We start from the raw sequence: 27,712 nt of genomic DNA on the forward strand, positions 1-27,712 counted from the left end.
GCATACAAGTTGGATGTTCCATTGGATCAGATCCTCAAGACTGCAGGATGGGCATCAGAAGGAACTTTCCGAAAATTTTATAATAAACCAGTGGAGGAAACTGGAACTTTTGCACAAACTATTTTAAGTTCTATAATATAATTTGTCCCCATGAATATATGGGGTTTTTTATGATTTCTTTTTGTTAATAAATTTCATTGTTGCATCTACATACTGTATGGATGTCGTATATTTTTCTCCCCTATACCAAGGCAGATGTGTGTCATGGACTCGTCCACGGCAAGAATCACAGAGCTTTGAAATCTTCATGGAGTCCCTCACGTGACTCCGAAGTAAAATAGTAAGATTAAACGAGAACTTACCAGTTCGAAGTTTGATCTGTATTTTATGAGGAGTAACGTTGAGGGAATACATGCCCTCCGCTCCCACCCTGGATCATAAACTTGACTGGTATCTTTTCTCTAATCTTACTATGTTTAAGTCATTACAGGTATCTGTGATTCACACCGCTGCTTTGAAGAATGATGTGCACGCGCACCAGCGGGTTCTTCATGTATTCCCTCAACGTTACTCCTCATAAAATACAGATCAAACTTCGAACTGGTAAGTTCTCGTTTAATCTTACTATTAAACATCCTTGCTGTGATCTCTTCAGTGTAGTTGCTTAGCCAATTCTTCACTGCCGTCCACATTTGCGTGCTGGTATTTACAGCTCCATTCTTTCTTGTACATGGGTTGTACTCATACGCTTTGATTAGTACGGGTGTCAGGGGTTATGGGGAAAAGGCAGGAGAATGGGGTTAGGAGGGAGATAGATCAGCCATGATTGAATGGCAGAGTAGACAATGGGCTGAATGGCCTAATTTTGTTGTAATCACGTATGACCTTTGACACCATAGTTGACAATTACACAATTGTTTATTCTACCTCTTGATGTTCACCTCTTGAATGCTTCAGAACCTCTGGTCTGAGGATGGTATAGACGCATCTCCATTCAGACATTGACAGATCAATGCAACAATTTCATAAATTCTTTACCGTCTCCTGCAATGATACCTCCATCCCAGTTACTTCCACAGTTTGGGTCCAGTGGTAGTGAGTTTGCAAGGCTGCACTTAGTCTTCCAGTAAGTATCTAATTTGCTTTATAAATTGGCAAAGTAAGCAATAATGTAGAAGTGTTGCTGGAGTGTAAATAATCACCTGAATGGAAGGCTTTTTATTGTATTAAACCAGATTCTTGAACTTACCTAAGAAACATTGATTTATTTATTGAATGTTTTTATTCATGTTTTTGATTTATTTTATTTCTTAATGAATCTAATTTATGTTTCTGGCCATGATCAGTGTTTGCATGGCCTTGGTTTTATCAGTCAGTCAGAAAGATCTCTCGTTTCTCTTTCCACTGTGCATTGATGGTAAACTAGGTTATTCTTTGCCCAAGGCAAGCTTCCTTCGGATTACTATTACACGATACGTTTCACTTGAAAGGAAGAGCTGACTTGCTCGTGGATGTTGGCACAAGAACAACCATTTGGAATCCACCCAAATCTTCACAATCACTTTGTCATTTCCAGTTCAGCTTTTCCAATCTCCACGAGGAACTAACTGCAAATACATCTGGGAATGGCTTGCTGTTATCCAGCACCTTTTGCAACCTCAGCCAATGAAGTAATTTTAAAATATAGTGATTGCTCTACTGTGAGAAATAGGAAAGATAATTTACACGTACAATCATGATCAGATGTCTGCTCCTCAGTAATGTTAATTATTCGCTTGGATGCATGGATTACTCCCCACTGGACATCTGTGAAATGTGCAAGTACGATGAGGTGCAGGTACAATGAAGATCTTGCTTGCAGCAGCATCAAAGGCACATAGACTCACACAACACAGATGCAGGCACAGCAGGCAGTGAAGAAAGCTAATGGCATGTTGGCCTTCATATCGAGAAGAATTGAGTACAGAAGTGAAGAGGTCCTTCTGCAGCTGTACAATGCCCTGATGAGACCACACCTGGAGAAATGTGTGCAGTTTTGGTCTCCTAATTTGAGGACATTCTTGCTATTGAGGGAGTGCAACGTAGGTTCACGAGGTTAATTCCCGGGATGCATGCACGGAAATCGCTATCAAAACATGGGGCGGACTGGGGGGACACAATTTCTTGGCAGCCGCGCACGCATGCGCACACTTACACACACAAACGCGAGGCTTAGGAGACTTCAGCCGTGGGCCCTGTGGGCGGTGATTAGTGACGGGTGCTGGCAGTCGCCGAAAAAATCGTGTAAGTGGGACAGGCCCTTTAATTTCCCATCGAGTCTTCAGCTCCCATTAATCGAGATGCAGGTGCTTTGTATTTTTGATGCTTTTGTGCTTTTGATGAGGAAAAACTTTTTCACCCAGAGAGCAGTGAATATGTGGAGGCAGTGGAGGCCGATTCACTGGATGCATTCAAAAGAGAGTTAGGGAGACCTCTTCGGGCTCGCGGAATCAAGGGGTATGGGGAGAAGGCAGGAACGTGGTACTGATTGTGGATGATCAGCCATGAGCACATTGACGTTTACTCAAAGGGCCAAATGGTCCACTCCTGCACCTATTGTCTATGTATCTATGTAAAAAACTAATTATACTTAAATCTATATTACTAAAAGTCTGGTCTTGAGCACTTCCTGTTGTCCTGTATATTGATTTTTTAGAAAAGACGCTCCCACTTACGGCTGTGATTTTTGGCCATCTTACTCAGAGTCTCCCTCCGCTGTGCTGAACAAGAAGATTTTTCCCATTGATGAAAAATAAAGGAGTTAATAGTGTTTAATAAATGTTGAGATTCTCTCTCCTGAAGGCCACGCCCCTTCTGGAGGGACTATAAAACCTGGAAGTGTTGAGTGCCTCAGTCAGTCTCTGCAAGATGGGGGAAGTGAGAGGGTCACGTCTCTCAGTCTGAGCTGTGAATAACACTGAACATATGTCTACTAAACTGTGAGTGTGATTTTACTGACCTTGAGTGCCCTTAATGTGGTTTGAAAATGAAAATGTGGTTGGTTTGAACTAAAGCACAGCAAATGCTTGGTGGTGGTTGTTTGAACTAAAGCACAGCAAATGGTTGGTGGTGGTTGGTTTGAACAAAAGCATGATTAAAAGTCTAAACTTGACAACTTCCTGTTCGCACTGTATATTGATTTTAGATCAAACGCTACCACTTACAACTGTGATTTTTGGCCATTTTACTCAGTCCCCCTCTGGGGATCAACATCAGTGAGGATCTTAAATGGTCTGTGAACTCTGCTATAGTTGTAAAAAAGGCGCAACAGAGACTTTACTTCCTCAGAACACTGAGGAAGGCCCATCTGTCTGCTAAACTGCTGGAGTCTTTCTACCGCTGTTCGGGAGAAAGCATACTGACTTACTGCATAACTGCCTGGTTTTCGGAACTGTTCAGCAGCTGACAGAGCAGCTCTCCAGAGGGTGATAAAAACTGCCCAGGGTATCATTGGACTCCCCCACCCCCTCTGGATGACATTTACCACTCCAGATGCCGCAGCAGGACCTGTAATATCATGAAATACATTGCACATCCTTGTCACCATCTTTTCACACTGCTGCCCTCAGGAAAAGGTGCAGGTCGCTAAAGTCACGCACTGCCAGACTCAAGAACAGCTTTTACCCATCAGCAATCTTGGAACTGAACTCTGTCTCGGGAGCGGGTTATGGGGAAGGGGGGGGGGGGTGGGAGACAGTGTTAATTTATGTAAATGTGAATCTATGGGTGGGTTTGGAGAGGGAGGGAGTGTAAAAAGTATGAGTATGTGAATGTTTGAAGTTCTTTTAAATGGATAGACACAGTAATCTCGTTGTATGTGACACATGCAATGACAATAAAGCATTCTGATTCTGATTCTGATTCTCATCAGGTGCAGAGGATTCTTCCCATCAATGAAAAATAAAAGTGTTATTAGTGTTTAAAAAATGTTGAGAATCTCTCTCCTGTCAATCACGCCATGAAGGCCACGCCCCTTCCGGTGGGAGGGGGTAGAGATGATAAAACCCAGAAGTGTGGGAGTGGCTCAGTCTCTGCAAGATGGGGGAGGGAGAGGCCACGACTGTCTGAGCTGTGAATCAACTGAACCCAGTGAATGTCTACTGAACTGTGAGTGTGGTGTGTTTATGTGGTGTTTTGTGTGGTTTTATGGTGGTTTCACCTTGCTTGAAATGGTATGAAACTGAATGTGGTGGCCTTGCACCAGGAACCTCTCCAACGCCAGCACATCCTTCCTCAGATATGGGACCCAAAATGCCTCACAATTGCTCAGAAAAAAAGCCCAAACACAATATAGTTTGATTAACAAGCTATAACTATCACTTCAGCTGTTTAGGCGGTGCTGCTGACGTTCTATGCTGGTATGGCTGATGTCCGGATGGCTGGTCCTATCTACTAGTTCTAATGGCGGTACTGTGTTGACTTAAAGAAACTGATCTGGAAAAAATGACAAATACGGCAAATGTCTGTCAAGCAAAGGAGAAATACTGAAGTCTCTGGTTCCGCAATGGAAAGAAGCTGGATGAAAGTTACATACGAATCAATGGGAGGACAACAAAATTAAACAGTCCCTAAAGATTATACGATTATTCTGATAAGAAGTCATTTTTATCTCATGTCTCTGTAACTGATGTGAAATATAGTTTGACAGCTCACGGCAATATCTTCCTTCAAGTTATGAGAAAGCTTGATAAGAAAACTAATTTCAGGAATTGATGGAAAATATACACAGGTACTTATATAGCACCTTCAACTCTGAAAAACATCCCAAGGTATTTCACTGCTGACAAACCCACAAGCAACGCAACTATAACACAAAATATTTGTGGAGAGAATGAAATGGCGTTCAAAGGGCCTGCATCCATGCTGTCTGATCAATGACTTGAAATGTTTTGCAGGTGGGAAGGTAATGCCTTTCAGAGAAAATTCCAGAGAGAAAATAGAAAACTGTGGGGAGGCTGAAACATCACAAAAAACCTCCAGTAATAATGGCTACTTATATAGCACCATAAACGTAACAAAATATCCCAAGAATGGTCGTGTGCAAAATCTAGCAACTGGCCACATAGGGGTATACTACAGCTGTTGACTAGCGGTTTGGTCAGGAAGTATATTGGAATAGGAGAATGTTGCAGTGGTAGGAAGGGAAATGTCTTGGACTGTTTTAAAGGGGAAGGATTTTTAATTTACCCCCTGCAATGACACAGCTGCAGCTGGCCAAGGTTGAACTAACAGCTCAGTGAGATAGGATGCAGGTCTATAAGGAGCTGGATCTGTTGGTATTTACACTGTCTGGATATCACTGGGATGCAAACTGCCCAAGCAAAATATGAGGTGCTGCTCCTCCAATTCACGGTGGTCCTCACTCTGGCCATGGAGGAGGCCCAGAACAGAAAGGTCGGATTCGGAATGGGAGGGGGAGTTGAAGTGCTGAGCCACCGGGAGATCAGATAGGCTAATGCGAACCAAGCGGAGGTGTTGGGTGAAGCGATCGCCAAGCCTACGCTTGGACTCACCGGTGTAGGGCAGCTGACATCTAGAGCAGCGGATGCAATAGATGAGGTTGGAGGAGGTGCAGGTGAACCTCTGCCTCACCTTGAAAGACTGCTTGGGTCCTTGAATGGAGTCAAGGGGGGAGGTAAAGCGACAAGTGTAGCATTTCCTGCGGTTGCAAGGGAAAGTGCCCAGAGAGGGGTTGGTTCAGGTGGGAAGGGACAAATTGACCAGGGAGTTACGGAGGGAGCAGATTCTGTGAAAACAGACATGGGTGGAGATGGGAAGATGTGGCCAGTGGTGAGGTCACATTGGAGGTGGTGAAAATGTTGGAGGATTATTTGTTGTATGTGACGGCTGGTAGGGTGGAAGGTGAGGACAAGGGGAACTCTGCCCATGTTACGAGTAGGGGGATGGAGAGTGAGAGCAAAGTTACGGGGTATAGAAGAGACCCTGGTGAGAGCCTCACCTATAGTAGAAGAGGGGAACCCCCATTCCCTGAAGAATGAGGACATCTCCGATGCCCTGGTGTGGAACACCTCATCCTGGGTGCAGATGCAGCGTAAATGGAGGAATTGGAAGATGGGGATGGAGTCCTTACAGGAAGCAGGGTGGGAGGAAGTGTAGCCCAGAGAGCCATGGGACGATTTTCCAGCATCTGCAGTTACTTCTTATGCAAGATGTAGAAGCTTGGTATGAGGATATTAGCAGTTGTTGGATGAAGAACAAGATGTTCTGCAAGAAACAAGGAACTACAGACGCAAAGTAAAGACACAAAGTGCTTGATAACTCAGCGGGTCAGGCGACATCCCTGAAGAACATGGATAGGTGACATTTTGGGGGACCTTTCTTCAGACTGATTACAGGGGTGGGGGGAAATAAAAGTAGAAGTGAGGAGCGGCAAGACAAAGCATATTAGGTCATGGGTGAACACAGGTGAAGGGGGGTTTAAATAGTCAGATCGTTGGACACACACAGGGTGTGAGACAAAAGTATTGGGCAGTTGCAAATTGGGAAGCTTTAGGATTGACGAGGTGCAAATTGTTTAGTAGCTGGAAAGGAGAGATTGTTATAGTAGGTGGAGGGGAGGGGAGAGATAAGTGCAACATAAGCCGGGGCTCAGGGAAGAGAAAAAAAGAGGGTGGGGTGAGGGAATTATGATGGAGAAAGGGAAGTGGGGGGAGTGTATAGGTTACTTAAATTTATTCTATATTTTAGTTAATAGTATTAAAGTTAATCTGTATTAAAATTAATCATTATTTCTGAGGTGAAGTCTCACTGCGTCACTGCGTGTGCTCATTGCCCTATAAATGTATCCCACAATGTGATATAACCATGTATTTAAATATAGTAACAGGAAAGATCTAAGCTACAACCTTGGCCCAGGGTTTGCATGCAACCGATGAAAACTGAATAAAACATACCAAGCTCTAATTTCCTTTGGCAGGTCATTGAACAATGCCTATCATTAGACTGCCCTTGGAGGTAGACAAAAGTGCTGGAGAAACTCAGCGGGTGCGGCAGCATCTATGGAGTAAAGGAAATGGGCAACGTTTCGGGTCTGAAGAAGGGTTTTGGCCCGAAACGTTGCCTATTTCCTTCGCTCCAGCTGAGTTTCTCCAGCACTTTTGTCTACCTTTGATTTTCCAGCATCTGCAGTTCCTTCTTCAACATTAGACTGCCCTTGTCTACTTAAACTTAACAATACTGCATGTTGATGAAGGTAGACATTGATACCGTCACAGCAAGAGGATAACCGGGCATCTACAACACATCAGAATAAAGGATTGTGAGACTAACAGTGGATGAACTAAGGAGGACGTGGGTCAATCAAATTAAATCATGTACAGATACTAAAGAGAGTACAAAATATTGGATTGATATATTGGCAGAGAATACAAACAGGGGAATATAATGCAAACATTTATGAAATGGCAGGGCTGGGGAAAGGTGTAGAGTAGAAAGATTTAAGAGTGTAGGAGCATAGTTCCTTGAAAGTGGCATCACATGTAGATAATAGGGTGGTCAAGAGGGCTTTTGGTACATTAGCCTTCACCAATCATAGTATAGAAGTTATATACTGAGTATGGAAGTTGGGATGCTATCTTACAGTTGTTCAAGACATCAGTGAGATAGCATTTGGGGTTTGTGTTCAGTTTTAGTCACCTTGCTATCGGAAGAATGATGTTAAGCTGGAAAGTGTGCAGAGAATATGTACGGGGATGTTGCCAAGACTTGAGAGCCTGAGCTACAGGGAGAGGTTGTGTAGGCTAGGACTTTATTCCTTGAAGCACAGGAGGATGAGGGGTGATTTTAGAGGTGTATAATATCATGAGGGGAAGCGATTGCGTAAATGCTGAGATTCTTTAACCGAGAATAGGGGAATCAAGAACCAGGGGATGTAAGTTTATGGTGATAGGGGGAAAATTTAATGGTATCCTGAGGGACAACTTTTTCCACATAGGATGGGTATAGCGAACGAGTGCCCAGAGGAGGTAGTTGAGGCAGATATTACAACAACATTTAAAAGGCATTTGGGCAGGTACATGAATAGGTGTTTATTGGATATGGGCCTAACATGGACAGGTGCGACTAGTGTAGGTGGAGCATATTGGTCAGCTTGGTCAAGTTGGGCTGAAAGTCCTGATTCCGTGCTGTATGACTCAATGACAATGACACTATTTAACATTTTCAATGTCTCAAATCTGAATTAAAATAAGAAGGAAACAGACTCTATTTCCGCTGCTAGAGTGGTTGCTGGCAATAAATAATTTATTGGATTGGAATGGATTCAATTGAATTTTCTCAAAAATGTTCAGCTTTTCTCTAACCTGCAAATACCTCTTCCCCGCCAACTATGGGCCTCTCCACCCATCCTCGGTCATCTGTTGCCGGGCCTGATTTGTTCTGGTCTTTTCCTACTATTTTCCTCCCCTCTACTTTCAGTCTGCGGAAGGGTCCCGACCCGAAATGTCAACCGTTCTTTTTCTCCAGAGATGCTGCCCAACCCGTTGAGTTACTCCAGCACTTTGTGTCTATAATACAGGCACTTTGTCTGTTCAATGGATCTCAGTAACAAAGCAGACAGCAAGGTGTTGTTTGTACAGATATAATGACAGGGCAATGCACTTCACCTCATAATTCCCATTGTGTCTAAAGTTGTTGAACCAATTTGCACTTAATTAAGAGAGAACATCATTAAGCTAGGGTACACAAAAATGCTGGAGAAACTCAGCGGGTGCAACAGCATCTATGGAGTGAAGGAGATAGGTAACGTTTCGGGCCGAAACCCTTCTTCAATCTGAAGAAGGATTTTGGCCCGAAACGTTACCTATCTCCTTCACTCCATAGATGCTGCTGCACCCGCTGAGTTTCTCCAGCATTTTTGTGTACCTTCGATTATCCAGCATCTGCAGTTCCTTCTTGAAAACATCATTAAGCTAGGTGTTATATTGACAGCAAATGGTTGGAAGCTATTCATTTAAGGTGGGATGCAATTAAAATGGAGCTATTAATTTTATGTTTTCATAGGGCATAGGACGATTGGCCAAATTTGATTATTTCTCAGGCATCGCTGTAATTGACTGCCACTGTACAATTCACCAGATGGGACGGTGACCATGAACATTAATGACAGCGCTTGGGAAACAGGACTTGCTGACCATGACAAAGTGGGAGAGCAGAATGAACACACACACACATACAGTTGAAATCACACATTCTTCTGTCGACTAAGCTGCAAATCTTTTCAGAACATGAATTCATTTCTCCATCATTGTAGCTACTCTGAGTCACTTACTGGTGGCCACAGGCTGAAATTTCCTGCAGATTAAATGTACTACTTTGATTTTGTCTTTTGAGGAGTCGCTTTACCACACTTCAGAGATGTGACAGTGCCATTTAAAAGAAACAGTACTGACGGAAGCATTTAGTTGACGTGGTAGGGCGGCAGAGATTTACATCAAGCCGAGTTGACGGTACCAGTTTAGAACTGAAATGGAAATGCTGCTTTGCTGTTGTTGGAGAAAGGTGCACACCAGACAGTGAGAAGGCACTTTCAGTAGTTGTGTAATTTCATCAATATGAAACGTGAACGTACATAGAATAGAAACAAACCAATTCCCAGCTACTGGCAACTGCATTTTCACAAATTGATCTTAGGTAAAATAGAAGCTGCTACAGCATATTATGCCTCACATAATAAGTGAAGCAGTTCCCATAGCAGGAGGTGACAGACGAGAAATCCTTTATCACATATAAATGCATCACTGGTTCTTTTTAATGAATGAATTCTTCAAACTGAGTGACACAACACAATGACTGAGTCTGAAGAAGGGTTTCGGCCCGAAACGTCACCTATTTCCTTTGCTCCATAGATGCTGCTGCACCCGCTGAGTTTCTCCAGCATTTTTGTGTACCTTCGATCTTCCAGCATCTGCAGTTCCTTCTTGAACACAATGACTTGCCTGTTGCCCTGTGGCAAGGGTTCAGGTCCAATCCACAGTTATAATTTCCTTTGTCAAAACTGGAGTCTTGCTCCACCACTCATAACATCTCAAGAACACTAAGCCTACCCAAGAAGATCTGTTCCCTATTGTCTTTTGCTGGAGGTAATAGGTGAACTATATGTTGAGGTTACACAAGGTGCAAACCTCATAAATAGCAACTACATCTGTTTCAATCATGAACTGTGTAGCATTTCAGCCAAATTAGCAGAAAATTCAATTTTGTAAATAGAATAGTAATACAGTGTGTAGTAGCCATTTAGCTTAATTCAGTATATTATAATTATATCCAGTTACCTTTAATTTTATCTGCCTGTAATTATGTGGGTGAGATTTACACGTAGTCTGGGGCGTGTTCGTGGCAAGGTTTCTGGCGCAGACTGCCAGATAGTTTTTAGTTTAGTTTGGTAAAAATTATGGGGAAGATATAGTTTTCGACCACGATCACGACATTTATTGAAACGTATATATGCTGGAAGACGATGTACTTATACAATATGTTTTTATGAGTGACGTTACTGTTTTGTACTGCTACAATAAAGAAACTATTAATCAAGAGACTGTTTTTGGAATATTCATCTTTCGACGGCTTTGAATGTCTCGTGGAGAGCTCGTGGAATGCGTAAGATTACCTTCTGAACCATGGTCAGCAAATTAGTGACTATCGAAGGTTAAAACCTTGAGACATCGTAAAGACTGCTACTACACAATGTCTTTGCAGGATAAACAAACTGACCACAGCAGATGCAGCAATATACTCTTGCACCTTGAAACCAGACAGCATTCTGCTGAATCAGGCCTGATAGGATGACCTTCAAGATGTCACAGAAATCAACACAAACAGTTGAAATAATAAAAGTACTTTTGAAACAAATACAGCATCTCATACATGTTTTCAACCTATAACAAAATAGGTGCTGACAGGTGTATGTTTATACTTCATAGATTCATAGTTATACAGCAATAGAGACACACCCTTCAGCCTAGCTCATCTATACTGACCAAGATCGAATTCGGCCCAAAACGTTGCCTATTTCCTTCGCTCCATAGATGCTGCTGCACCCGCTGAGTTTCTCCAGCATTTTTTTGTGTACCTTCGATCTTCCAGCATCTGCAGTTCCTTCTTGAAAACTCTGTGCTAATCCTGTTTGTCTACATTTGGTTATATCCCTCTGAACCATGTACCTGCCCAAATGTCTTCAATGCTGTAATTGTACATGCCTCTACTATCTCCTTCAGCAGCTTGTTGCATTTACCCACTGCTCTATGTCCCTTTAGATAGAAACATAGAAACATAGAAAATAGGTGCAGGAGTAGGCCATTCAGCCCTTCGATATGATCAAGACTGATCATCCAACTCAGTATCCCATCCCTGCCTTCTCTCCATATCCCCTGATCCCTTTAGCCACATCTAACTCCCTCTTAAATATAGCCAATGAACTGGCCTCAACTACCTCCTGTGGCAGAGAATTCCACAGATTCACCACTCTCTGTGTAAAAAATGATTTTCTCATCTTTCAACTCTCACCTTAAAACAATGCCCACTAGATTTAAACTCCCCTATCCTATCAGAAATACTATGACTACACACACTATCAATGCTTGTACAATTTCATACATTTCCATAATCATTTATCAGCCTCCTTTGGCCCAGGGAAAATAGTCCTATCCTATCTAATTGCTCCTTCTAACTCCAGCCTTGCAGTCCAGACAACATTCCTGTGAATCTGTGTGTGTGTGTCTCTCTTGCATAATTACAGCCTTTCTTTGGCGTGCTGACCAGAACTGCACACAATACCTCTTGTGTGGCCTAAACAACAATTTATACTACTGTAACAGAGGAGGCCCCAATTTCCGTACTCAAAGCCTCAGTCGATGAAGGCAAGCATACCATTGACTTTCCTTGTCTTTCTAATTATGTTACCGCTTTCAGGGAACTATGTACTTGTACACCAAGATCTTACTGTTCAATAACATTCCCCAGTTTCCTCTCATTCTCTGTGCATATTGTAGCCCAGTTTACCTTACCTAAATGCATCAGTTTGCACTTGTCTCAGTTAAATTCCATCAGCAATTTCCTTTCCCATCTTCCCAGGAACAGCTGAAGAAGATGTATCCAGACAGAAATGTCTGAGAATCGGCTCAACTGGGGAGATCTCAAAAGAACTGCCAAAAACCAAATGAGATGGAGGACATTTGTCAATGGCCTATGCTCCCCAGAAGAGTAAAGGGCTTAAGAAGAAGAAGCTCTTCCCAGTTGATCTAGAACTTGTTGTATCTTTAGACAACCGTCTTCACTGCCAACTACACCTGCTGTTTTGGTGTTTGTAATGGACAAACGCCTAACTTACGAATCATACCAGTTCATCAGCACCTGGATGGTTACTGATCAAGAGATCTGCCTGCAACCATCACCACTCCATGATTTAGAAACATAGAAACATAGAAATTAGGTGCAGGAGTAGGCCATTCAGCCCTTCGAGCCTGCACCGCCATTCAATATGATCATGGCTGATCATCCAACTCAGTATCCCATACCTGCCTTCTCTCTATACCCTCTGATCCCCTTGGCCACAAGGGCCACATCTAACTCCCTCTTAAATATAGCCAATGAACTGGCCTCAACTACCCTCTGTGGCAGAGAGTTCCAGAGATTCACCACTCTCTGTGTGAAAAAAGTTCTCCTCATCTCGGTTGGGCAGTAAATGCTGCCCTTGCCAACAGTAACAATAATTGAAAAAAAAAACGTTGTCATATTATACAGACATGCATATTATTATAATTTCATGAGGCAGCATTGTTAAGTCTCCTTTATGTTGGTGATACTAAGCATAACTAGGCGACCATATGGCCGAACACTTGCATCAGTCTGCCAAGTTATGCTGGAGCTCCTGGTTGCTAACCACTTTAAATCTCTTTCCCATTCCCATAATGACCGTTCAGCCTTGAGCCTCCTCTGTTGCCAGAGTGAGCCACATGCAAACTGGAGGAACAGCACCTCACATTGTGCTTGGGTAGCTTACAACCCAAAATATGAACATTGAACTCTCCAATTTCAAGCAATACCATAACTCCCACCCCCCCCCCCCCCCCCCCCCCAGCCCTCTCTTTCCCCTCCCCTTTGTCCCCTGTCATCACTTTCCCTCTCCCTGTCGTTATATTTCACTCGTCCTCTTCTTTGCTTAACTAACACCCTTTTGCCTCATTTTCACCGCTGGCCTTTGTCACTTACTGCACCCATCTGCCGATCAACAACCCTACCCCCCACCACCACCTAATTCCACATCATTTAACCGGCTTTGTCCCACCGTCACCTCTCTTTTCCAGTTTTCTCACCACTGCTCCATCAGTCTGAAGAAGAATCCCAACCCAAAATGCCAATTCCTGTTGCCTGACCTGCTGAGTTCCTCCTGCACTTTTGCTTTTCACTCAAGATTCCAACCATCTGCAGTTTCTTGTGTCCCCATGTTTAAGCTCTGGTAGTGTTTGCTTTGTTTCAGTGTTTAGATAAGGCCGACTGTGCTGATATGCGGCACAGGTTAACCAGGTACAAATCTTCCCTCCGGCAAGGTCAGAGTGAAATGAATTTACAACTACTTTTAAGTGGATACAATTAAACAACATAAACTTGACCATAATTCTACATTAATCTGAAAGGCCATTAGTGAAAGATGGAAATATAACTGTGGTTTCGGTTTACCAGAAGTAAATAATTTATCTTTTTTTCCCCCAGTTACAATATAAATCTAGTGTGTTGCTACGACAACCATGCACAATATATTGTCCAAAAACAGGTCGGAAGGAAGTCATAAAGTGAATTACATCTCAGAATCAGCAAAATTAATCGGTGTTATACAGTAGCTTTCTTGGGCAACAGTCTGGATCATCAATAAAACAAGAAAAATATGTCATTACGGTTTTATTGGTACAGTGAAGCACAGCATCTACACTATCTACAACTATTTTTGCTCCAAACTTCTCCGAACCTGTATCCGCTCATTGTTATTGCTCCCTCTGACCATTGCTCTAGCAGCTGCAGGAAGCACATCTAGTCCTTCTAGTTCCGGTGGGCGGCGCGACTCACGTCGCAGTGGCCTCTGCAGTCCGTCTGTCTTTTTGTTATTTTTTGTCTCGTTTTAATGTAGTTTTTTTATTTTATTTTTATGTGGGGTGTGTGTGTGTGTGTGTGTGTGTGGTGGGGGGGGGGGGGGGGTGGTGGGGGGGGGTGTGGGGGTGTGTGGTGGGGGGGGGGGGGGGGGGGGGGGGGAAACTTTAAAAATCTTTCCCCTGCACGGAGAACCCGACCTTTTCCCTGTCGGGTCTCCGTTGTCATTGGGGCTGCAACGTGGAGCGGCCTCCAGCAGGAACGTCCTGGGGCTCCAGTCACGGAGCTGCGGAGCTACTCACCATCATGGAGCTGGCCGAGTTCGGAGCGGGAGGAGCGGTGGTGGCGTGCTGCTGTGACCCGACCCCGGGGATTCGGAGGCTCCAACCGCAGGTCTGGCAGACAGTAATATCGGGAGCCCGCGGGTCCCTGCTGGGAGACGGCTTTTCGGGGCTTCCGCAACGGCGACTTCACCCGCCCGAGTCGCGGGGTCGAGGAATACCTGGAGCGGGGCCTGACATTGTCCGGCGCGGCTTCAACGGCTGCGAGACTTTGCTAGCGCCTGCCGGGGGCTCCAACAACAAGACCCGGTGCGTGGCCTTGCATTACCCGGCGTGGCTTTAATGGCCGCGGGACAATTGCCATCGCCCGCCGGGGGCTTTGACTCTGACATCGGGAGGGGAATGGGGAGTGCAGTGGAGAGATAAGTTTTTTTGCCTTCCATCACAGCGAGGAGATGCGCTGTGATGGATGTCTGTGTAAATTGTGTTGTGTCTTGGGTCTTTTTTTCTTGTGTGTATGACTGCAGAAACAATATTTCATTTGAGCCTCTATGAGGTTCAAGTGACAAATAAATTGTATTGTGTATTGTGTATTGTGTGTAGTCTTAGCCAGCCACCGTGGTGACAGCGAGACATTGTACTATAGAGAAAGGTTTAGTCGGCTAGGACTCTATTCCTTGGAGCACAGGAGGATGAGGGGTGATCTTACAGAGGTGTACAAAATCATGAGAGGAATAGATCAGGTAGACGCACAGAGTCTCTTGCCCAGAGTGGGGTAATCGAGAATCAGAGGACAGAGGTGTAAGGTGAGGGGGGAAAGATTTAATAAGAACCTGAGGAGTAGCGTTTTCACACAAAGAGTGGTGGGCGTATGGAATGAGCTGCTGGAGGAGATAGGTAGGTACTATTGGAACATTTAAGAAACATTTAGACAGGTACATGCAAAGGACAAGTTTAGAGGGATTTGGGCCAAATGTAGGAATGTGGGACAAGTGGAGTTGGGACATGTTGGGCCGATGGGCCTGTTTTCATGCTGTAAGACTATGACTCTACCCCGCAAACAACAATGTGGGGAAACAGGGAAAAGGAACACAAAAGGGAAAGATGATTGTGTGGGGGTGGAAAGGGATCTATAGCAGAGGAGAAAGAGATGCCCTGAGGAGGAAAGAGGATCGAGTGAGGGAGAAAGAAAATTCAATGGCAGTAGAAAGTATGGAACTGGGGAAGAAGGATAATTGAGCGGGGGAGAAGGAGGGTTGAGTGGTGTGGTTGAAGGTTCGAGTGGGAGGGGAAAAAGATCAAATGTGGATGAAAAAATATTAAGTAGAGGGGAGAAAGTGGATCAACTGTGGGTTCAAAAAAGAGGATCAAGTGGGGAGGAGGAAAATAATTTAGTGGAGGGGGATAGAATGAAAGGTAAATCTCTGCAGGGCCGGCCCAAAGCCGATTGGACCAATTGCTCCCAATTGGGCCCCGCGCCAATGGGGGGCCCCGCGCTAATTTTCCGTATTTGGTACGGAAATACGAATTCGCGTTGCTCAATACAGTTTTTTATTGTTGAAACATTCGACTTGTTAAATACGGATTTCTTTTAAACGAACATGGATAAAAACCACTGCACCGGCCATCGGACAAAAACAATGTGTTAACTACTAGCACGTTAACAGCCAGTAATTATCACGTAGTTATACAATGTGTCATCAATTAATCGATCTACATTCTTCAGTAAATGTGTAATTGTGTTTTGACCAAGTATTAATGACGCCCTGTGAATTTTATTCAAAGGAACGCAACGTCATTAATACTTGGTCAAACACAATTACACTGAGGAATTTAGATCGATGCATTGACGACATTGAGAATTTCTTAAAACTCATCATCATGGTTGAGAGCTCAGACAACGAGCTTCTTCTTGGTGTGCAGGTTAGTCATTTACCTACGGACCCACGTTGTGTCTATCTGTCTTTCGCTCCCTCCCTCCCTCCCCCCCCCCCCCCTCTCTCTCTCTCTCTCTTTATCTATCTATCTCTCTCTCCCCCACTCCCATTTCGTCTCTCTCTCTCTCGCACGCTCTCTCACTCCTCTCTCACCATGTCGCCTCGGCATTCCCGGAATCATTGACGTTTTGCGGTGACGGTTGCATCTGTGGTTCCTTTCCGTTGAGTGGGGGGGGGTCATTAACTTTTGTTGCCAAGGTTTTAGAGTAAAGCATAACTTACTTCCCCAATGTGCTGGACAAAACTAGATGGTGCATTGCCCTGCACTGTTTCACAGACCTCCAATGAACTGGTTCAATGGTTTAAGGGTCTGAAGAAGGGCCTCAACCCAAAACGTCACCCATTCCTAGTATCCAGAGATGCTGCCTGTCCCACCGAGTTACTCCAGCATTTTATGTCAATCTTCGTTTCAATGGTTCAAAGGTTTCCATATTATTAGGAAAACTAGAGGTGAGAAAAGGTGCAGAACAGATCATTCTGTTCTGGGGTTTGTTCTGTATCCTTTCATACCTCTGGTTTCCCTCTCCCCCGACTCTCAGTCTGAAGAACTGTGTGCAGGATAGTGTTTGTGTGCAGGAGTCGGTGCGGACTCGAAGGGCCTGTTTCCACACACTGTATCTCTCAACTAAACTAAACAGATAATCTATGGAAAGAAAATAGAGCATCTTTGTTGGTTCATTATGACTTGACGGGGCTTTCAAATCTCGCACGAGAAACCTTCGCGGCACGGTGGTGCAGCGGTACAGTGGCTGCCTCACAGCGCCAGAGACCCGGGTTCTTTCCTGATGACCGGTGCTGTCTGTTCGGAGTTTATATGTTCTCCCCGTGAGTCATTGGTTTTCTCCGAGATCTTCCGTTTCCTCCCGCTCTCCAAAGACGTACAGATTGTAGGTTAAGTGGCTTGGTACAAATGTAAATTGTCACTGGTGTGTGTGGGATAGTGTTTGTGTGTGGGGATTGCTGGTCGGTGCGGACTCGGTGGACGGAAGGGCCTGTTTCCGTGCTATATAACTAAACTAAACTAAACTAGAGCAGATAATCTATGGAAAGAAAGCAGAGCATCTTTATTGGTACATTATGACTTGACGGGGATTTCAAATCCCGCACGAGATACCTTCAAGAATGGAGCATGCATTTCTATCAGTCATAGAAACATAGAAAATAGGTGCAGGAGTAGGCCATTCGGCCCTTCGAGCCAGCACCGCCATTCTACATGATCATGGCTGATCATCTAAAATCAGTATCCCCGTTCCTGCTTTCTTCCCATATCCCTTGATTACATTAGCCCTAAGAGCTAAATCTCGCTTGAAAACATCCAGCGAATTGGCCACCACTGCCTTCCGTGGCAGAGAATTGCACAGATTCACAACTCTCTGGGTGAAAATGTGTTTCCTCATCTCAGTCCAAAATGGCCGACCCCTTATTCTAAAATTGTGGCCCCTTGTTCTGGACTCCCCAGTCACTCTGGGTGAAGTCCAGATGGAGCTGACATTGTTTGCATCTTCCACTTTAAATAAAAGTCAACTGAATTACGGAAGGTTAGAGAAAGAAGTGTATTGATGCCTCTTTCATCAGAAGCACGGTTGACATTTGTTACAAAGAGAAATCAACTTTTATTTCAAGTAATTTAAAAGTCACTTCATTAAACGCGGGGACAAGCAGTGTGGAGATTGCATTCTTCACTGCTTTCAGTGACACATCCATGGGCTCCACTGAACAAGGTCGTGACAGGATATTCCTTAGGACATTGAGTGAAGTTAGTGTAGAAATAGCAGGGGCTATGACAGAAATATTTCAAATGGTATTAGAAACGTGATTAGTGCCGGAGAATTGGCGTACTGCGCATGTTGTTCCATTGTTTTAAAAGGGGTCTGAGAGTGAATCTAGCAACTATAGATGTTAGTTTGACGTCAGTGGTGGGCAAATTAATGGCAAGGATACTTAGAGATAATATATATATAAGCATCTGGATAAACAGGGTCTGATTAGGAACAGTCAACATGGATTTGTGCCTGGAAGGTCATGTTTGACTAATCTTCTTGAATTTTTTGAAGAGATTACTCGGGAAATTGATGAGGGTAAAGCAGTGGATGTTGTCTATATGGACTTCAGTAAGGCCTTTGACAAGGTTCCTCATGGAAGGTTGGTTAAGAAGGTTCAATTGTTGGGTATTAATGGTGGAGTAGCAAGATGGATTCAACAGTGGCTGAATGGGAGATGCCAGAGATTAATGGTGGATGGCTGTTTGTCAGGTTGGAGGCCGGTGACTAGTGGGGTGCCACGGGGATCTGTGTTGGGTCCACTGTTGTTTGTCATGTACATCAATGATCTGGATGATGGTGTGGTAAATTGGATTAGTAAGTACGCAGATGATACTAAGATAGGTGGTGTTGTGGATAATGAAGTAGATTTTCAAAGTCTACAGAGAGATTTAGGCCATTTGGAAGAGTGGGCTGAAAGATGGCAGATGGAGTTTAATGCTGATAACTGTGAGGTGCTACATCTTGAAAGGACAAATCAAAATAGGACGTACATGGTAAATGCTAGCAAATTGAGGAATGCAGTTGAACAGAGGGATCTAGGAATAACTGTGCATAGTTCCCTGAAGGTGGAATCTCATGTAGATAGGGTGGTAAAGAAAGCTTTTGATGTGCTGGCCTTTATAAATCAGAGCATTGAGTATAGAAGTTGGGATGTAATGTTAAAATTGTACAAGGCATTGGTGAGGCCAATTCTGGCGTATGGTGTACAATTTTGGTCGCCCAATTATAGGAACGATGTCAACAAAATAGAGAGTACAGAGGAGATTTACTAGAATGTTGCCTGGGTTTCAGCAACTAAGTTACAGAGAAAGGTTGAGCAAGTTAGGTCTTTATTCTTTGGAGCGCAGAAGGTTAAGGGGGGACTTGATAGAGGTATTTAAAATGATGAGAGGGATAGACAGAGTTGACGTGGATAAGCTTTTCCCATTGAGAGTAGGGAAGATTCAAACAAGAGGACATGACTTGACAATTAAGGGACAGAAGTTTAGGGGTAACATGAGGGGGAATGTATTTTCTCAGAGAGTGGTAGTTGTATGGAATGAGCTTCCAGTGGAAGTGGTGGAGGCACGTTCGATTTTATCATTTAAAAATAAATTGGATAGGTACATGGACGGGAAAGGAATGGAGGGTTATGGTCTGAGTGCAGGTAGATGGGACCAGGGGAAAATAAGTGTTCGGCACGGACTTGAAGGGCCGAGATGGCCTGTTTCCGTGCTGTGATTGTTATATGGTTATATGGTTAATATCTTCTTCATTTGACCTCAACTGAGCGTTACGGCAATATTTATTTAGCGAGGTCATAGATCACCTTGCAAGAAGCTCTAGCCATCATGGTTAGAGTGAAAAACATCCCTGTTTTTTTTATTGAGAAGAGCTATCATCTTATGTATTGATCTCAAGTCACATTACCCACTCTGGTCTCAGAGCCGGTGATTCCAACCACGGCAGCCTCTTGAATGCAGAGATGTGTGAGTTTACTGAGACCAATGTGATGAAACAATTGAGTCTGGTTAAGGTTTTTAGTTCAGAGTCAATGCCGAAGGCAGACCAAACATCTTAAACAGAGATTGGTCAGATACAGTGAGAAATCATGTGAAATAATCTCTGAATTTTATTTTAAATGAATGTACCTGCAAGTTATACTGTTTAGTTTGGAGATACAGCGCAGATAGTCCACTGAGTTCGCACCGACCAGCGATTTTATTATTTTCCTATTTGTCAATTTGTGCCCGATTATTTGGTGGCCAATCAACCGCTGTCTCTAAGGGGGTTGCGTCCAATCACCAACCAGCTTGCCTTACATTTCCCATCCAATCAACAATTCCATTTTCTCCCGTCCAATCAACCGCTGTCTACAAGGGCATTGTGTCCAATCACATAATGCAGTTTTATGGTAATTAACTACTACGGTAAAGGTTGGAAGCCAGCGGAGCTACTGACAGTCAAACGGAAGGAAGCAGGAGAAATTCACACAGTGTATAATCCATAGCACCTAGTGTACAATTTCATAATATATACTAAATAACTGGGCAGACACACCTTGGCTGGGAACCTGGGGCCCACCAAAATTGTTCCCAATTGGGCCCCGCACATCCTAAGGCCGGCCCTGAATCTCTGTACCAGGAAACCTATTCCACCCACTTCATTCTTTTTAGTGCTCAACATTGCTGAGTGCTGGCCAATTAACCTCCGAATTTGGTTGGCAGGAACCAAATTTGTTGGCTAAATGTTGTTGGTTAGCAATGAAATTGTCGTGTTGAAAACATGAAAGGTGGTCTTCGTCCAGAGCTAATGCTTCAAGTCTTTTGTCCAACGAATGCCTTTATTACAGGAATCGCTGATTCTGCCTCCCAATGTGTTAGATCTGAAGTACATTGTCACTTAAATACACATTGAAGGTTACTTCCTACCTGCTTTGTCCTCATCTTTGCTTCATCAGAAAGATTATTGTAGGTGTAGTGAGCTTGAGTGATTCCACAGAAGAGAACAGCAACGATTCCTGTAACATGGAAAGAATATTGCATGCCTTTAGTGAAGTATTTTATCTCATGACTATGAAATGCTTGACTTATAACACAAACCATAAGAGAAGTTGGTTTGTCATCAGGACCACTTAAAAGGCAGAGTATGTACGAAGGAACTGCAGATGCTGATTTGCACCAAAGATAGACACAAAATGCTTGAGTAACTCAGTGGGTCAGGCAGCATCTCTGGAGAAAACGATTAGGTGATGTCTCGAGTCTGAGGAAGGGTCTCGACCTGAAACGTTACCTATTCCCTTTCTCCAGAGATCTTGCCAAACCCGCTGAGATACTCCAGCATTGTGTGTCTATCTCCTTAAGAAGAAATTGAGGTTGAACATTGCCCAAAGTGCTTTAATTTGAGTTTTTTTTAAATTTTAAGATTCCTAAGGAACACTTTAGAGAAATTTACAGCTATGATTTGGCAGGACAATACTGCTAACTACATTGGTAAATGTCTGTAACAATGTCTAGAAGCAGTGGTTAATACCTCTTTATAGACCTGTACATAATGATCAGCTGTTGTCTGTGCCTGAGTCAGTTCCAGATAGATTTGTCCATTGCCAGAGCTTTGATTGAGCCAATTTAATTCCTTTACTTATTATTCTGTCACAGATGTACATGGAGTTGTTGCATCAGTTGTCTCATACAAATCCTAAAATACACCAGTGATGTTTGCAGGCTTACAATCCTGAAACAGGAACGCAACAACATAGGAACTGGGCTTCAGGAAACACAAAGTTGAACTTCATTTCCTAATGGATTACATCAGAACTGGTCAGTTCTAATACAAACTGGAAATAGAATATAGTTGATTGTGACATCATGTTTAGTACAGACATCGTGGGCCCTGCAGTACAGCACATGGGCAGGCCCTGTGGCCCACAACGACTGTATCAAACATGATGCCAAGATTAACTAACCTCATCTACTTGCTCATGATTGATATCCGTCAATTCTCTCTGCAGCCATGTGAAGGAATACAGCTAACTACATTGGTAAATGCATGTCACTACTAAAGTGTTGGTAATCCAAAATTGTTGAATTTGGTGTCACATGATAAAAGTTGTAACATGCTTATATTTATATAATGGTATATGGACACACTGATCTGTTCTGTATTTATGCCTTCTATATTCTGTTGTGCTGAAGCAAAGCAAGAATTTCATTGTCTATCTGGGACACATGACAATAAAATCTCTAGAATCTTGAATCTTGAAGATGAGATGCTGTTCCTTGAACTTAAACTGGACCTTGTTGGAACAATGTAAGATGCCAAAGTTAGAGATGTCAGTGGAAATATGTGGACAACTGATGTAACAGGCAAGTGGAAGCAACAGGTATAGTCATCCTTGCCGATGCAGAGATGTTCTGCAAAACAGTCACCCAAGCTGGGCTTGGTTTCTCCAATGCATAGAAACATGAATGACGTTCATTAATGCTTTACTTAGGAGTGTGTGGGTGCCTGGATGGTGGGAAGGGAGGAAGTAGAAGATCAGATGGTGAGTGACTGCTGTTGTGCGGGATGTGGTGCGCGAAGGAAAATGTGCAGTGTTGGAGATGGAAGAGTGAAACAGAAATTAAATGGCAGAAACAGACCCTTCGGAATGCTAGAAGGAAGGAGAGAGGAAAAATAAATAATGTTGAAGATGACAAAAGACCCAGATTAATGCATTGAATGTGGGGTTTAGTGAGTTTGAAAGGTGGGGATAAGGGAAATTCTGTCCATTGGCTTAGGCAAGACAAGAACATGATGGGCAGAAGTGTAGGAAATAGAACTAGAGTCTTTCATTTCATTTAGTAGAGATACAGTGTGGAAATAGAGTCTGCAATGACCAGAGATCACCCTTACACTTGCAATATCCTGCACACTTCAGAACAATTTACAATTTTTAGCAAAGCCAATTAACCTACAAACCTGTACGTCTTTGGAATACGGGAGGAAACTGGAGCTTCGGGGGAAAACCCACGCAGTCACGTGGAGAACATGTACAGTCAGCGCCCGTGGTCAGTGTTGAACCCGGGTCTCTGGTGCTGTAAGGCAGCAACACTACCACTGCACCACCGTGCTGCTCGAAAAATATGGAACACTTCATGAATTTGCGTGCCATCCTTGCTCAGAGGCCATGCTAATCTTCTCAGTATTGTTCCAAAGATTTTTTTCCAAATCAAGCACATATGTGGGGTGGTTGAGAGCTCTGGCTACTGTGGGCAGTGCATTCTTGTAGACAACATTTGCCAGTACACACATAACAGTTCACCTGACTCTATTGGACTCAGTTCATCAATCAAATTTTTAAGTCATAGAGTTATACCGTGTGAAAGCAGGCCTTCGGCCCAACTCGCCCACACCGGCCAACAATGTCCCAGCTACCCTTAGAAGTGCTGGAATACTGCATCAACGCTTTCCATTACAAAACAAGCAATGGTGTAGGGAACGCACCCAATCTTTTGTGAGATGCTGCAATGAATAAAAGGTTGCAGAGCTTGGAGAAAACTTAACTTCAGACCATTCTAAGCTGTGCTCTAGGACACCATAGGGTTTCCAGGATTCTGCTAGAAAATTGCAATAATTTTACTTAATTTAGGAAGTTCATAAGTTCTAGGAACAGAATTAAGCCATTTGGCCCATCAAGTCTATTTGACACGATGGCTTTCAGTCAGGGAATTGAGTACAGGCATTGGAATGTTATGTTGCAGTTGTACAAAACATTGGTGAGTTCATAGTTGGACTAATGTGTTGCCTTTTGGTAACCCTGCCATGGGAAAGGTGTCATTAAGCTGGAAGATCTACAAGAATGTTGCCATGGCGCGCGGGTCTGAGTTATAGGGAGAGGTAGGGCAGGCTCGGAATTTATTCCATGGGGCATAGGGGACTGAGGAGCGATCTTACGGAGGAGTATGAAAAGATGAGCGGCATAGATAAGATGAACGCACATCTTTTTCCCAGGAAAGTGGAATCAAAAACTAGTGGGCACAGGTTTAAGGTGAGAGGGGAAAGATTTGAAAGGTACTTGAGGGGCAAATTCCTCACATAGAGGGCAGTGCGTTCATGGGAATGAACATCCAGAGGAAGTGGTAGAGACAGTTACAATAACAACATTTACAAAACAATTGGATAGATACACAGATAGGAAAGGATATGGGCCAACACGGAAAAGTGAGACTAGTTGACATGAACATCTAGGCTGGCATGGACTAGATGGGCCAAATAAACTGTTTCTACACTATGTTTCTCTATAACTATTTTTCAGATTAAATGACACCATGGAAATGGAAATCGCCCATCCCTATAGTCATATAACTTATGTTGAGCAGTAATATTTGGAACAAACTACCCAAGTCCCTGCAGCAAAGCAAACAATTAAAAACAAGCACAATATTGACAATTTCTTTTGAAGCACTGCTGTAACTGTAAACTGTTTTGCATTTCAGATAATATGGCCTTGCCCGAGACATACTGATCTCACCCACTCACAGATGGATTCATGTGTTTGGGCCACAGAATAACGAGCATCAATGTGATGAGCATTGTTTGAGGTATTTTCTGCAGCTGGCACTACTAACATTCATGGCCATTACGCAGCCTAAGTTGTGGCTGGTTGCAGGATTGTGGCCATGTTTTCCAAAACTAGAAACCAGATAAATCAAAAACATTGAATATCCTGATTTAGATATGGAATTCTGTGATCTACATTTGGCACGGGATTTTCTCTCGCCATGATCCCAATACACACTCTAGCTAAAAGAACATGCAAATTGTTTGGCAGTTGGTGCCCTCCAGATGAATCCATTACCATAAGACCATAAGGCATAGGAGCAGAATCAGGCTATTCAGCCCATCAAATCTACTCTGCCATTCAATCATGGCTAATCTATTTTTCCTTCTCAACCCCTGCCTTCTCGTCATAACCTTTGATGCCCTTCCTAATCATGGACCTATCAATCTCCGCCTTAAAAATACTCAATGTCTTTGCCTCCTCAGCAGCCCAGGGCAAATTAATTCCACAGATTCACCACCCTTAGGCAATAGAAATTCCTCCTCATCTCCATTTTGATGGTACGACCTTTAATTCTGAGACTGACCTCTGGTTCTAGACTCTCCCATTACTGGAAACATCGTTTCCATGTCCGCGCTATCTAGGCAAATAGCAAATGCAAAGACCAAGGAAATCAAGAAAAACAAAAGCAAGTTGTTTTGGGAAACACGCCAAGATAAGGTGCCATCCGAAGGAGCTTCGCAGATTATCCATATCCCACAGTTTCATTTCAACCCACTACGTGTGAAGATGTCATGAAATCACTCCTTTTTAAGATTTCTATGCATGATCGTGCTGCCAAAAGGCACATCACACTGGCATTAGTCCTCATTGTTCATTGAGATAGTCGAGGTCACAAAACAATCTTCCAGCAAACCTTCCCCAAGCACATTCACAGATCCATAGAGAAGCTGGTTATATAGTGAATGCGACCAAAAAACAGACACTCCCCATCTTACGCAATAAGCGACTTACACAAATTTGAACTTACGTAAACAATTCTGTACTCAGTCCCGAGTGCAAGCAAGGCCGTTTGTAATTTCCACAACGGCGTACGATTACTCAAGTTTACAATGGAAACGGCCCATAGCAGAGGCGTCCACATCGCGGGGCTGGAAACTGGAAGTACCCCGAGCTGATTCTGCTACCACCATCATCTATTCTGACAAGTGATGCCTTCCACTGATTGTCGCCGGAATCTTGCATCATTTTCAGGATGAACGATGACAGCGAGGTCAACATTTGTAACAAGATGGACACCAAAAGAAGAAGAAGACAATGGAAACAAGCCAGCAATGGCGCCGTGCTTACCCAGAAGGCCACGTACTGCAGAAAGTGCCCTAGACGCAGCCACAAGTTAATGCTCTTGGTGAGTTATTTCGGGCAGCGGATGGGGTTAGTGATTCTGACATATGTAAAATCTTACTTACGCAAGGGTTCACAGAATGTAACCCTTACGTAAGTCGGGGAATGCCTGTATGTACTTCTAAGTAGCTTCACGTCACTTTTATTTTTGCAGGGCAATGATGGTGTCCAATAGGTGAGTGTACATTTAAATATGAGCACATCATTTTAATGTCCTTATGCTGATGAAGACCTCGCCTCCTGCAGTACAGTTTGCCCAGTTTGTTCAAACTCTCCTTTGAGAGGATGGTGCCAGTACATGGAGATAGCTTCACATTAATTGTCCACATCATGGTAGCCACATCACAAGGAAAAAATGCTCCATTCTTGCAGTCTGCATACATAGAACAAGGAGGTGCCAGTCACAGATTATAATCTTCACATAATCAGTGCAACGTGAGTTTTTCAGCTCACCTTTGGCAGTAAGAAAATTCATTGCACACAGCCGGTCAGCTATAACTCTGCTAGACCTTGGATGGTTCAGTGTTGGTCTCCCATGTCCCAACTGCTTCACTGAGTGCACGGGGCAAGGCTAGACAGAAACTCTGCACCAAGTAAAAATAAATAACTTTCCAGCTGAGGAGTTGGTATGTCAGGACCATGTGCCTTGGTCTGACAGATGGTGACAACCTGCAACATGTGAGCAACACTCAAACGTCATTTGCAATTGACCATGAACTGTACAAATTGAATAATAATAACAACCAGAGCTCCAAAAAACAAGACACCCAGATGCAGGCTCTACCCATAAGTTCATAAATCATAAGTTCATAACTACACAGGAACGTCTGTCTCCATGATCCCAATGCAATCTCTAACCAAAGGAACATGCAGATTGTTTGGTGGGAGGTGGCCTTCAGAATGAATCCATAACCATAAGACGCATGAGCAGAATTAGGCTATTCGGCCCATTGGACCTGCTCCGTCTTTCGATCATGGCTGATTAATCTTCCCTCTCAACCCCATTCTCCTGCCTTCTTCTCGTAACCTTTGACACCCTTACTAATCAAACAAAACCTGTCAATTTCTGCTTTAAAAATACACAAAGACCTGACCTCCACAGCTGTCTGTGGCAAAGAATTTCACAGATTCATCACCCTCTGGTGGAAGAAATTCCTCCTCATTTCCTTTCTAAAGGTATGAGTAGAACAGGACTCAGGAACAGCTTCCTCCTTTCTGAGGGTACTGCCCAGTTAACCTCTACCCCATTGAGGACATTGGACTTTGTTAAAGAAACAAATGTGCTACAACACTCTATATACAGGTATTACTGTTTCCTCTATCTTTTCTATTTGAGTTTGAACTGATTGTACCCGGGTATGGTATATCTGATCTGGTCGGATAGCATGCAAACCACAAGGGCAATCACAATTTCTTTTGGCAAGGAGAAAAGCTGAATGTAACGTCAGTCTGGTGACCACTTCACTCTGAACGCAAAAAATTGTAAAGCTTCTGGAAATTTCCATTGAGAAGCCAGAGCTTATTAACTTAGGATTCAGGCAACCTCGTGCACTAACATTTATGTCTGAAAACTAAAAAAAAAATGAAGACTATCATCAAGTCAGCCATCATTCATCCTCAGAGATATTGGTGCAGAGAACAATTCATGGCAAGATTGCCTGGGACATTTTAAGTCAGCAAGACAAATAAAAATGGCCAATGACCAAATGCGCATTAACAATTTATATTATTTTCTGGAAGAACCCCAATAGGTGTCACAGTATCATCCACCAAATGGCCATTGGCATTAACTGGACTTTGTTAGGAGGAAAGATTTGGCTTCAGTGC

At 43.4% G+C, this 27,712-nt stretch overlaps 1 protein-coding gene and 1 non-coding gene across 3 annotated transcripts in view; both read right to left on the minus strand.

Moving 5' to 3' along the window:
* The window catches only part of LOC129703318 (sodium/hydrogen exchanger 9-like), a 435,915-nt gene that overhangs the window by 208,665 nt on the left and 199,538 nt on the right, over positions 1-27,712 (minus strand). For both annotated transcript variants that reach the window (XM_055645681.1, XM_055645680.1), the window contains exon 9: positions 20,871-20,959. In XM_055645681.1, the coding sequence (XP_055501656.1) occupies positions 20,871-20,959 (89 nt within the window). The remainder of the gene's footprint in view (positions 1-20,870; positions 20,960-27,712) is intronic.
* Positions 23,058-23,162, minus strand: LOC129703825 (U6 spliceosomal RNA). The gene has a single exon (XR_008724632.1). It is a non-coding gene; the product is annotated as a U6 spliceosomal RNA (small nuclear RNA).

This window comes from Leucoraja erinacea, chromosome 14 (assembly GCF_028641065.1).
Source record: "Leucoraja erinacea ecotype New England chromosome 14, Leri_hhj_1, whole genome shotgun sequence".
Taxonomy (NCBI): domain Eukaryota; kingdom Metazoa; phylum Chordata; class Chondrichthyes; order Rajiformes; family Rajidae; genus Leucoraja; species Leucoraja erinaceus.